Source organism: Saccopteryx leptura, chromosome 1 (genome assembly GCF_036850995.1).
Source record: "Saccopteryx leptura isolate mSacLep1 chromosome 1, mSacLep1_pri_phased_curated, whole genome shotgun sequence".
Lineage (NCBI taxonomy): Eukaryota > Metazoa > Chordata > Mammalia > Chiroptera > Emballonuridae > Saccopteryx > Saccopteryx leptura.
This window is the reverse complement of record NC_089503.1, coordinates 247,981,569-247,993,949: the sequence shown is the minus strand read 5'-3', so window position 1 is coordinate 247,993,949 and position 12,381 is coordinate 247,981,569. Positions and strand designations below refer to the sequence as shown.

The following is a 12,381-nucleotide window of genomic DNA, read 5'->3' as shown; positions in this document are numbered from 1 at the left end:
TCTCCCCCCTCCAATAGAACCGTCTGCCCCCCCTCAAGATGTTAAGTGTGTCAGCACACGCTCCACGGCCATTTTGGTAAGTTGGCACCCGCCGCCACCGGAAACGCACAACGGGGCCCTGGTGAGCTATAGCGTCCGCTACCGACCGCTGGGCTCGGAGGACCCACAACCCAAGGAGGTGAACGGCATCCCCCCGACCACCACTCAGATCCTGCTGGAGGCACTGGACAAGTGGACCGAGTACCGCATCACGACTGTCGCTCACACAGAGGTGGGACCAGGGCCTGAGAGCTCGCCCGTGGTCATCCGCACCGACGAGGACGGTAAGCATTGCCCTGGCCTGAGGATCCCCCGCAGGCCCCAGTCCACCCTGCCTTGGAGTCTTCTCTCTGGAAAACTGGGCTGGCTGGTGGCCAAAAGGTAGAAGCCACTGTCATGAAAGGGAGACATGAAGCAAGCACTGTTCCCAGGAAATTCTGGGTTTCTTGTCTTGGAATTTTCTAATCTAGACCAATGGGCACCATTTGTTCCCTGAGCCTTGTGCCCGGAAAGTTGAATGGGCATCCCAGTATTTTGGTGCAATGTTGAAAACCATGGAAACAAAGTGTAAGAAGCATGAGTATCATTTGCAAAAAAATTATGGTCCCTGACTCCAGAAACCTAGCTTTTAGACTAGGATCTCCAGCTTCCTGGGTTTGAACCATTCTACCTAAAAGTAGGTAGACTGTGTGCTGATAAACTTAATCATCAGCTCTTTGGGAGACAGAAACTGATTTGTACCATTGGTCAGTTTCTGGGGTGTCAATATTTCTGCTGTGGACAGTTGGGAGGTAGAAAGTTTTAAGCTGCCAAGTGAGATGGGTGCTGACATGATTGAAGCTGAACATCTGGGGTGAAATGAAGCAAGTAGCTTTCCCAATAAAACAGCCCCTTTGAACCTGATTTGCTTTCTGAGCCATTGGCCTGGAAGATTCAGTTGGCAGCCCCATATTGTATCCTGAGCATGGGGAAGAAAAGAGGCTCTTAATGGGTGGAGGTGGTCGGAGAGGGTTCTAATCTGAGGACTGACAGAAAGATCTCCAGACCAAGTGGGCTCACTGCATAGGAGCATGCAGCTGGACTGCCTGGGTTCAGACCCTTGTGTTGCCTCTTTCTAACCCTGTGGTCATGGAATCAACTGTATGGCTTAAGTTCTTAGAACAGGTTGTGGATGGCACTATCACAGAGCCACAGGCTCTGGGGCTGCTCAGTTGCCCCATCTGTTGTTTGATGGAGCACACCACACCATCAGGGCCCTCTCCCTGGGCTGGCGGGAGGCGTGATGGAGGCGTGCCCTCCCTTGCTGGTGCTGTGCGCTTAGAGCACCCAGTCAGCCAGCCGCCACTTGGCACCCTGGCATCGGGCAGCTGCCCGGGGCAGGGCCGGATCCCCTGGTAACAGCGCCCCCACCCTCCCCTCCGCTTCCCGCTCCCCCTCCCCCGCCAGTGCCCAGTGCGCCACCGCGGAAGGTGGAAGCGGAGGCGCTCAACTCCACGGCCATCCGTGTGCTATGGCGCTCACCCGCGCCAGGCCGGCAGCACGGCCAGATCCGCGGCTACCAGGTCCACTACGTGCGCATGGAGGGTGCTGAGGCCCAGGGGCCACCGCGCATCAAGGACGTCATGCTGGCCGATGCCCAGGTGGGCGGGGCTCCGGGGGCGGGTCCTAGGGGGGTGAAGTTCCAGGTGGGCGGGGATGTGCCCGACCAGTGCTCCTCTTGCGTTCTTGCTGCTTCTCTCTCTCTGGCCACCCTGCTCATCTCCTGCTCTCTTCCCTGCGGCCTCCTCCCACACTCAGTGGGAGACGGATGACACGGCTGAATATGTAAGTAGTACTCTTTGGCCACTGGCGTGCTCTTTCCTCGGGCAGTGTCTTGCTGTGCTGTGATCCCCTCCTGCACGCCCCTTGTCAAAGGGTCTCCTCCCCTGGGTCCTGGATACACATTACCTCTTAAAGCAAGCACTTCCAGTCCTGACCTCTGGAAAATGGACCCAGCAGCCCCAGGGGCACCTGCTAGGGGACTCCAGAGGTCATCTGTTATTCTTACTTGGATAATGTAACTTGGTCCCTAGACTCCCAGTCTCTCTCTCTCTCTCTCTATCTCTCTCTCTCTCTCTCTCTCTCTCACACACACACACACACACACCATTTGCGGTCTTCACTACTAAACCTTTGCTCAAGCTGTTCCTGAGAACTGGAGTGCCTTTCCTATAGTGCCAACCCACTCATCCACCCCACTGCCTCCCGTGTCAGACCCAGACCAGAACCAGGTTGCTTTCCAACCCAGCCAGACCCTTTTATCACCTGCCTTGAGCTAGAAATTTCTGTGGCCAAAGCATCTGCTTCATTCTGGCCACTGAGTGAGGAGCAAGGTTAGCGGGCCTAGGGAAGGAAAAGAGGCCTGCAGCACCACCGTTTGCATCCTTCCAAGCTTTCTCTGGAGGCCCTAAACCGGCATTGGGATTGCTGTGTGACTTTGGTCAAGTCACTGCCTCTTTGGACTATCTTTCACCCTTTCATAAGAGGGCCAGAGGCTCTTCTGAGAGCCCCAGGTCTGATGTTAAATTGACACTGGCCCTACCCTGTCACATAGGGAAGTTTCAATCCATTCCACCCACCAAGACCCTGGGAGGGACTAAATGTGAGGCTCAGGGACAGGAGACCCTCTGTTCATGCATCCTTGTCCCCCTCATGCTCTAGACCTGGGGACACCCCACAGCTCCCAGGCATGCTGGGCTGTGTTTGCGGTGTGCATGTGTGAACATGGGCACACGTGTGATGGTGTATGTGGGTGTGTGTGCAGGGTGCTCTGGCATTTGTAGAATAAGCAGTCATTTACTGAACACCTAGTGTAGGCTAAACACTGTGTAACATGCTACAGAAATGACAGTGACCAAGACAGAGTTCTGACCCTGCCCTCCCTGGAGTCACAGTCCAGTGTGGGAGAGGGACATTCATGGGGAAAAAAACGCAAATAAATGTCTAGGTACAGCACTGGTGGAGGCAGGGTGTAGACAGTGGTGTATAAATGTCAGCTCTCCAGATGGGTGGATGAGGGTAGCCCTAATATGTAGCATTTGCCGGTGGTATAAATACTCCCACCATGTCAGTTTCAAGCTACTGGCTAGATGTGCAATAGCTCATCATTGTGTAGTTTTCTACCACAAGGTACAAGAGGCAGAATGATCTTGACATCACAGAAAGTGATAAACATATTAGGATCATTAAGAATAGAGGGTTGAGTTTTTAATACCTTTTTAAATTTTTTTATTTATTGTACATTTATATAATTTGCTTTTCAGTAATGGCTATGTTTAATAACTGGCTCACAAAACTTATGAAAATTTAACTGTTGGCTCTCGTGAATTGGTATAGAAATTCAAGCACACCAATTGGCAGGACCATGCCTGGCCTGTTGGAGGAACAGTAACGAGGTCCTTATAGCTGGAGCCTAGTGAGGGGAAGAGGAGGAGGAGGTGAGAGCAGGGAGGGGAACTGGCAGGCATTGTAGGACGTTATAAAGCAGGGGTCCCCAAACTGCGGGCCGCATGCGGCCCCCTGAGGCCATTTATCCGGCCCCCACCGCACTTCTGGAAGGGGCACCTCTTTCATTGGTGGTCAGTGAGAGGAGCATAGTTCCCATTGAAATACTGGTCAGTTTGTTGATTTAAATTTACTTGTTCTTTATTTTAAATATTGTATTTATTTCAGTTTTGTCTTTTTACTTTAAAATAAGATATGTGCAGTGTGCATAGGGGTTTGTTCATAGTTTTTTTTATAGTCTGGCCCTCCAACGGTCTGAGGCACAGTGAACTGGCCCCCTGTGAAAAAAGTTTGGGGACCCCTGTTATAAAGGCTTCGGGAAAGACTTGAGCTTTTGTTCCAGGAAGGTGGAAGCCCTGGAGGGCTTTGGGCAGAGGAGAGGTAGGAACTGACTCAGGTGCTCACAGGCACCCCCTGGTGGCTGTTACAAGGAGGACACAATCTGGTGAGGGGATGGGAGCCAGATTACTGGGACAGAGGCAGTTAGTTTCCTTGTTCCATCAGGCTGCGTGTGCCCATCTCAGCATGAACCTAATACCTGTTGGGGTCTGTGCATGAGGTTGGGTGCACGTCTCTGCCCATGGACCAGGCCCCACATTTACCTTGTTTGAGCCTAGCCCTGGAAGGAGGATGGACAGGGCTGATCTCAGCCCTGGTTGCATTGCTGACCTCACCCCTGCCTGCAGGAGATGGTCATCACCAACCTGCAGCCTGAGACCACCTACTCCATCACTGTAGCTGCCTATACTATGAAAGGCGATGGCGCTCGCAGCAAACCCAAGGTGGTAGTGACCAAAGGAGCAGGTATGAGGCGCCCCTCCCCTAATGGTTCCTTTGCCCCCAGAGGGTTCCCAAAGAGTTCTTGAGCCCATGTGGGTAGAGGGTGTACTGGGCAAGGGGAACAGCCAGAGCAAAGGGGGTGGGGGCTGCTCAAGTGGCATTTGGGGCCCAACAAGTTCCAAACCCATCTTATCTTCATCACTCTCTTCCTTTGTCACTTGGCTCCAGCCAGATGCAAATGGTTAATGGCTGACTCTAACCCCCAAGGTCTTGTGGCTTTCCCTGGCTGCTCCCTCTGCCTCAACTGGGCTGGCGGTCGCCTCTCCATCCTTTAGGTGTTTGCTTTGTCTCTACCTCGCCGGGGAAGCCTTCCCCACCCCACCCCATCCCACTGTCTTGGTTTGATGTCCCCTCTGGGCCCACCCAGCACTCTAGTCATTCCCCCATCGTGGCTCTGATCACCCTGGGTGGGTCGTCATTTTGAGGTGGTGTGCCTTTCTCAGCTATAACAGGAAACCTCTTCTGGCAGTCCTGCCTCAGTTGTCCCTTCTGGCTTCTCCCATCAGCCCCAAGGTTCTGTTTTTTCCCCACCCACAAATGAGCTGAGTGAGGAAAAAGAGACAGCTGTGAAAATGTAAGGGAAGGATGTTCCAAGCAGAGGGCACAGTCCAGGCAAAGGCCTGAAAAGGGAAACAAGCTTAGTGTGTTTGAGAAACCATAGCAAGGCCTCTGCCTCACTTCCCGCACTCACTCCTCTCTCTGCCACCCTCAGTGCGATACCTGTGACCACACAGCATGACATTCAGGCTAAACACAGCCCATCTCCACACTGCTGCCAGCCTTGCCCTTGCTGTTTCCTGAGCCTCGTTAGTCTGTATCTCCTCCAGTGCCTAGTGCCCATGTCACCTTTTCCAAGGAGTCTCCCTTGGTCTCCCCCTTTTCTCTCAGGAACATTGCATTAGAGCCATGCTTGCTAAGCTGAACCCACTGCATACACTGTGGTTGTTCATAGTCCAGTAAAGGTCTTGGTAAGTCCTGCAGAGGAGAAGTTTGGAGCCCAACTTTCCCACTTTTTTTACCTGACCCAAAACCTCTTGGCACACTCACTACTAAAACTGCGAGAACTGTAGGGTGTGGGCAGGATGTGAACACTCCTGTGTCCCACAGATGTTAATCAGGTGCCAGTGAGGAGCAGTAAACATGGCAAGAAATGTATGATTTACTGACCTAAGGAGGAAATAAATAGATGAGGCCTGCTATATAACGTTGGGGTTTTTTCCTTTACTGGGTTTTTTGAGCCCCTGGCCTCCTTGCTGGCTGTTCCTTACACTCACCCAGCACAGTCCTACCTCAGGGTTTTTCACACTAGCTGTTCCCTCTGCCTGGCACACGGTTCCTCCTATACTTCCTTGTGGCTCCCTCCCTTCCCTCCTTCAAGTCTTTGTTTCTCAGTAGGCCTCTCTGAGACCCACTTTAAAAAAGTACAGCCCTCGGCCCTGGCCGGTTGACTCAGCGGTAGAGCGTTGGCCTGGCGTGCGGGGGACCCGGGTTCGATTCCCAGCCAGGGCACATAGGAGAAGCGCCCATTTGCTTCTCCACCCCCCCCTCCTTCCTCTCTGTCTCTCTCTTCCCCTCCCACAGCCAAGGCTCCATTGGAGCAAAGATGGCCCGGGCGCTGGGGATGGCTCCTTGGCCTCTGCCCCAGGCGCTAGAGTGGCTCTGGTGGCGGCAGAGCGACGCCCCGGAGGGGCAGAGCATCGCCCCCTGGTGGGCAGAGCGTAGCCCCTGGTGGGTGTGCCGGGTGGATCCCGGTCGGGCGCATGTGGGAGTCTGTCTGACTGTCTCTCCCCGTTTCCAGCTTCAGAAAAATACAAAAATAAGTACAGCCCTTGTCTGGCCTGTGGTAGCATAGTGGACAGGTGTTGACCTGGATTGCTGAGGTCGCAGGTTCGAACCCTGGGCTTCCTGGTCAAGGCACATGCAACAAGCCATCTATGAACAATTAAAGTGAAGCAACTCATACTTCTTGTTCTTCCCCCTGTTCTCTGTAAAAGAGTCAATAAATAAAAATCTTTAAAAAAAAGAACTACAACCCTACCCATGCTCCCAGGTGGTGACTGACACTGGCCCTGTCCCCACAGTGCTGGGCCGCCCCACTCTGTCGGTGCAGCAGACCCCCGAGGGCAGCCTGCTGGCACACTGGGAGCCCCCAGCAAGTACCACCGAGGACCAGGTACTGGGCTACCGCCTGCAATTCGGCCGTGAGGACTCATCACCCCTGGCCACTCTGGAGTTCCTGCCCACTGAGGACCACTACACAGCATCAGGCGTGCACAAGGGGGCCACGTATGTGTTCCGGCTGGCAGCCCGGAGCCGAGGCGGCCTGGGCGAGGAGGCAGTGGAGGTCCTGAGCATCCCAGAGGACACACCCCGTGGCCACCCGCAGATCCTTGAGGCAGCTGGCAACGCCTCTGCTGGCACTGTCTTGCTGCGCTGGCTGCCACCAGTGCCCGCTGAGCGCAACGGGGCCATTGTCAAGTACACAGTGGCAGTCCGGGAGGCTGGTGCCCTGGGCCCAGCCCGAGAGACTGAGCTGCTGGCAGCAGCCGAGCCGGGGGCTGAGAACGTGCTCACACTGCAGGGCCTCAAGCCCGACACGGCCTATGACCTCCAAGTGCGGGCCCACACGCGCCGGGGCCCTGGCCCCTACAGCCCCCCCGTCCGCTACCGGACGTTCCTGCGGGACCAAGGTAGGCGCGCGGCGACCCCCGCACCAGAGCCGGACTGGGCCTTGTGCCCACCCCCACCCCAGCCCCCTCCCTCTCCCCTGCCCAGGTAAGTGGTCACTTTTCTGCTTCCTCGTGGATGCTCGAGGCGAGTCTGGACCCCGAGGCTCTGGCGTTGGCAAAGGTGGGACGTGCCTAGGTGGCACCACCATCCCCCACTTTCCCTCCTCCTCTGCCTTCTCTCTGCAGCCGCGCCGTCTTCCCCAGCAGGGTCTTGGGACAGGGCCAGGCAGGGCCGGGCCAGGGCCAGGCAGGAAGGCCATGGGCACAGTGGACTACAGGGAATGCCTGGGCCGCCCCACCCCACCCCATCTGCCTGCCCGGCCCATCCTGGCACTCACGTGGCTTCTCTTCTGCTCTCTCCTGCTTGGCTGCTGCCTGGCAGTCTCGCCCAAGAACTTTAAGGTGAAGATGATCATGAAGACATCAGTCCTGCTCAGCTGGGAGTTCCCGGACAACTACAACTCACCGACACCCTACAAGGTGTGGCCACCTGGCAGGCGGGTGGGCTGGGTCAGGTTTAGTGGCTTGGCGGGGGGGTGTGGCTCAGTCTGGAGTCTTGGTGGAAGGGTTCATTTGGACTCAGGGCTGTGTGGGATTGGGGATTAAGGCTCATTCTGGGTTCAGTCTCAGTTGGGGATTAGGAGTCAGTCAGGATGGGGTCTTGCAGCTGGGCCTTGTCTTGGGCTAAGGGTTCAGCTAGGATTGAGGCTTAGTCTGGGCTCAAGATGTAACCTGGGATCAGGCTCATTCTGGGATTAGGGCTCAGTTAATGTAGGGACTCAGTTGGGACTGAAGCTCTGTCAGGATTTAGGGCTCAATTTTATGGTTTGGGCTCAGTGGGGATTGGGTCTCAGTCAGAGATGGGATTCAGCTTGGGATTAGGGTTCAAAATTGGCGCTCACCTGGGGTTGAGGCTCTGTCCAGGGCCAGGGCCGAGTTTTAGGATTAAGGCTCAGTCAGGATTGGATCTCCAAGTTGGGGGTCAGCCCAGAACTCCACTGAGCCAGCTCTGGCCCACAGATCCAATACAATGGGCTCACACTGGACGTGGATGGCCGCACCACCAAAAAGCTCATCACGCATCTCAAGCCCAACACCTTCTACAACTTCGTGCTGACCAACCGCGGCAGCAGCCTAGGCGGCCTCCAGCAGACAGTCACTGCCTGGACTGCCTTCAATCTGCTCAGCGGCAAGCCCAGTGTGGCCCCCAAGCCCAACGCCGATGGCTTCATCATGGTGTATCTACCTGACGGCCAGAGCCCCGTGCCAGTCCAGTACGCTTGACACCCCCAACCTCCAGGATTCCTCACACTCCCATTAGCCAGCTGTGTGGCAGGACAGCCACTTGACCTGTCTGTGCCTCATTTTCCTCAGTTGTCTATAAAATGGGGGTTATGTCAGCCCCATCTTAAGTGGTTCCCCTGAAGGTCCAGTGCGTCTCCTGGGAATAGTAAATGACATATCTGTGTGGCTGACCTTCTCATTTTGGGTTCCCAGATTGGTGGGGAGACAGCTAAACAGGCTGTCGGCCCCTTGGTGTGGCAGTAAGAGGCAGAGAAGCATTAAGGGCTGCAAAAAATGTGTGGGCATGGAAGCTGAGGTTTTAAAGGGTGTGTAAGGAATTCAAGAAATATAGTTGTATGGGTTAGGCTTTCTAGGCAGAAGGCACAGTGTAATCGAAGGCCTGGAGGTTTAACTATGGCTGGGGCATTAGGGGAATAGACCCATTGTAAGCAGAAGTGAAGATTCAGAAAGGGAGGCTCCCCACTCACCCCCAGACAGCATCTCTGGTCCTGCTTGTACACAGCCTCCGTCTGACTCTTTGTCTCATGAAAGGAACTACTTCATTGTGATGGTGCCACTGCGCAAGTCTCGTGGTGGACAGTTCCTGACCCCACTGGGCAGCCCAGAGGACATGGACCTGGAGGAGGTGAGGGCTAGGGCCTAAACTGCAACAGACAGACGTGTCCCAGCTGTCGTGAGCCCAGTTGATCCCAGCTGGGCTCTGAGAAGCACACGCTTCTGTTTCCATAGCTTATCCAGGACATCTCCCGGCTGCAGAGGCGCAGCCTGCGGCACTCGCGCCAGCTCGAGGTGCCCCGGCCCTACATCGCAGCTCGCTTCTCCATGTTGCCATCTACCTTCCAGCCCGGGGACCAGAAGCAGTATGGGGGCTTTGACAACAGAGGCCTGGAACCTGGCCACCGATATGTTCTCTTTGTGCTCGCTGTGCTGCAGAAGAGCGAGCCCGTAAGTCCCCAGTGATGTTTGCCTACATCCAGCCACACTGTCTGAGTGAGGCAGGCCCCAAAGTGACCTCAGCCTAGGGCCCTGACCTCAGGCAGACATAGATCTTCCCAGCTTCCTGGCAAGAGAGAAGGACTTGAAGTTAGGGGAAGCCCAAGAGGAAGGCGTTTTAGAGGAAGGAACTTGGGAAACGGGGGTTTTGACTGGTGTCACAAAAAGACACCCCAGGATTTGCATGTGCAAAGGTCTGAAAATACAAGAGGTGCAGAAAGGATTTCAGAGTGGCTGAAGCAGAGAGGGAAGCAGGAGAACGCCAGCTTGGCAAGGGCCCAGCCGTGCAGGCTACCACCAGTGTCAGTATTCCATTCCAGGGAGCCATAAGAGGTTTTAGAGTAGGAGAGACATAGATTTGTGACTGTGGAGGACCCATCTGGCCACTGCGAGGAGGATAGAGACTGATGGAGGTTCTCTCTACCCTGTCTGTGCAGACATTTGCAGCCAGCCCCTTCTCAGACCCCTTCCAGCTAGATAACCCAGACCCTCAGCCTATTGTGGACGGCGAGGAGGGGCTCATCTGGGTGATCGGGCCTGTGCTGGCTGTGGTCTTCATCATCTGCATCGTGATTGCCATCTTGCTCTACAAGAAGTGAGTCCCCTACACTCCCTGCTTGACAGAAGGGACGGTTTCCTGGAAAAGGAGGGTGTTCTGGAAAGGTCTAGGGAAAAGTCATCTCAGAAGATCATTATAGAAACCCTCTATGGTATAGATAGGGAAACTGAGGCTGAGAGGTTAAGCCACTTGATCAGAGACACGCAGCCTGGGAAGAAGTAGGGCTGGGGTCCACACCGGGCCAGTGATTTGACTTTTGTTAAGCCCCACGCTCCACTCACTAAGAAGATTGGGGGTAGAGGCTATCTCTGTCCAGTTTAATGAAGATGGTGGTTGTAGTGGCCACATGGGACATAGCCCAGCTTAGACAGGGAGGGTGGTGGACTCAGCAGAAAGGATTAGCCCTAGGCTTAGAGAGGTTGAGGCCACCCACCGTCACAGAACAGGTACTTTATGGCCAGCACACCCTCACCTGTCTCTTTTCCCTCCTTTCCTGTGTCTGCTTTTGGGAGCAGCAAACCTGACAGGTAAGAACTGGCCGTGCCCTCTAGAGGCCTCAGACAGGAGGCTGAGGAGGGAGAACGGGTGGTGCTGAGCCCTGGGGGTGGGGGTGCCTGGCCGCTCTAGCGGGTGCACATGTGTGCATGCGTGGTCCTGGGAAGTCCAGTCATGCCTACACATGATTCCTTTCCCACTGGCTGGGTCACACGTTCATGGTGCCTGGAGTGTGTTCACACGTGCATACACATTTTGGGCACATGTTGGCACTCACTGATTATTCTTCTTCCTTCCACAAAGTAAACGCAAGGACTCAGAGCCCCGCACCAAATGCCTACTGAACAATGCTGACTTTGCCCCCCACCACCCCAAGGACCCCGTGGAAATGAGACGCATTAACTTCCAGACACCAGGTATGTGCTTACCCCAGGTGCCAAGGACAACACTGATAGGGAAGAGGAAGTGGCCTCCTGGAGACCCTCATCTTCCCAGCAAACCATGCTTGTGCAGTTAAATTTCGGATTCCCAAATTCCACATGGATCCATCCAGGCTTGGAGCTCTCATGGATTGGTTCTGCTTAAAACCAGATGAGGCTTTTGAAAAGCTGCGTTTAATTGGTGGTTGCTGACTTTTGTGGGGAGCTTAAAGGGCATCTAAAAACCAACCCCCCCCCCCCCATTTCTTCCGGCAGAAAGAGCTACAATTCTGTTCTGTTCACACCTCTAGTCTTAAGACTGGCCTTTTCTCACAGTCCTCTGGGATGTGTCCTTAGCCAGGCACAGACATTACACCTCCCACATGCCCGCTTCTCTCCCCTCCATGGCCACAGATGCTTCCACTCCTGCCTCTAACAATCCCCTGTAGAGTAATGGGGTGCAGCTTAAATCACCTGCAGAGCCTGGGGGGAAACTGAATCAGGGTCTTGTCCTTGATCATCCACGCATTCCCTCAGCTCCTCCCTCTTAATGGGCTCATGCCAGTTGCTTCTAACTAGATCAGGAGTTTTTTATGTAACTGCTGCTGCTGTTCTTATGATCTCATAGCATGGTCACATCTGTCCCTCTACCTGCATTCTGGTCTCCACTCCTATGTCTGAACTGGTTCATATTAATGTTTTCAACCAAATGGAGATTTTAAACATTTGTATTTAACTGATGGCTCTAGCTCTCCATAAAAGGTCATGAAAGGTCTCATGTGGCGCCTCTAATGTACACCTTTCTTTTTTCTGTCTCCGGTCAGAAAAGAGTTTCTGTCTTATGTTTCCATTCATATGAGGATTTTTTTTAAAGATTTTATTCATTTTTAGAGAGGAGAGAGAAAGAGAGAGAAGGGAGGAAGGAGGAGGAAGCACCAACTCCCATATGTGCCTTGACCAGATAAGCCCAGGGTTTGAACCAGTGACCTCAGTGTTCCAGGTTGATGTTTTATCCACTGCGCCACCACAGGCCAGGCCCAAATGAGGATTTTAAACACATGAGCTTAACTGGTGGCTGCTGTCCTCCTTAAAGTTCATGGCATGGGCCCACATGTCCTTCCTCTGCCCCCAAGTTTCTCCCTCCCATTCTGCATTCTTCTCCAAAATACCCCCTCGTGACCCCAACAGGGGGCCCAAGGCCAGGTTGGTTTGGGGTGACACATTGACAGAAGAACCTAAAATTTTGGGGTCTTCCCCACATTATGGCTGAAGCCCAGGCAGAGGGAAACACAGCAGCCCCTCCAGGCCCTGGGTCAGGCCCGCAGCCTGCGGCCCTCATTGTTGAAGTTGCTCCGCCCTTGGCGTCTGTCGGCAGGCTGTTGTGCGTGCACCCACCAAGGGGTGGGGGAGGCAAGCCCCCAGCGTGTTTTCATTTCTTTATTGTTTGCTGTTTCTGCAG

At 54.4% G+C, this 12,381-nt stretch overlaps 1 protein-coding gene across 9 annotated transcripts in view; it reads left to right on the top strand.

Moving 5' to 3' along the window:
- Positions 1–12,381, top strand: part of PTPRS (protein tyrosine phosphatase receptor type S) — a 103,764-nt gene that overhangs the window by 79,053 nt on the left and 12,330 nt on the right. Inside the window, exons 11-23 of one of the 9 annotated variants that reach the window (XM_066344799.1) lie at positions 18–323; positions 1,486–1,679; positions 1,837–1,863; positions 4,269–4,386; positions 6,504–7,112; positions 7,198–7,272; positions 7,534–7,631; positions 8,172–8,425; positions 8,988–9,081; positions 9,186–9,401; positions 9,887–10,044; positions 10,524–10,535; positions 10,807–10,919. In XM_066344799.1, coding sequence (XP_066200896.1) covers positions 18–323; positions 1,486–1,679; positions 1,837–1,863; positions 4,269–4,386; positions 6,504–7,112; positions 7,198–7,272; positions 7,534–7,631; positions 8,172–8,425; positions 8,988–9,081; positions 9,186–9,401; positions 9,887–10,044; positions 10,524–10,535; positions 10,807–10,919 — 2,274 coding nt within the window. The remainder of the gene's footprint in view (positions 1–17; positions 324–1,485; positions 1,680–1,836; positions 1,864–4,268; positions 4,387–6,503; positions 7,113–7,197; positions 7,273–7,533; positions 7,632–8,171; positions 8,426–8,987; positions 9,082–9,185; positions 9,402–9,886; positions 10,045–10,523; positions 10,536–10,806; positions 10,920–12,381) is intronic. The other 8 variants (XM_066344806.1, XM_066344802.1, XM_066344800.1 and 5 more) reach the window with 8 other exon arrangements.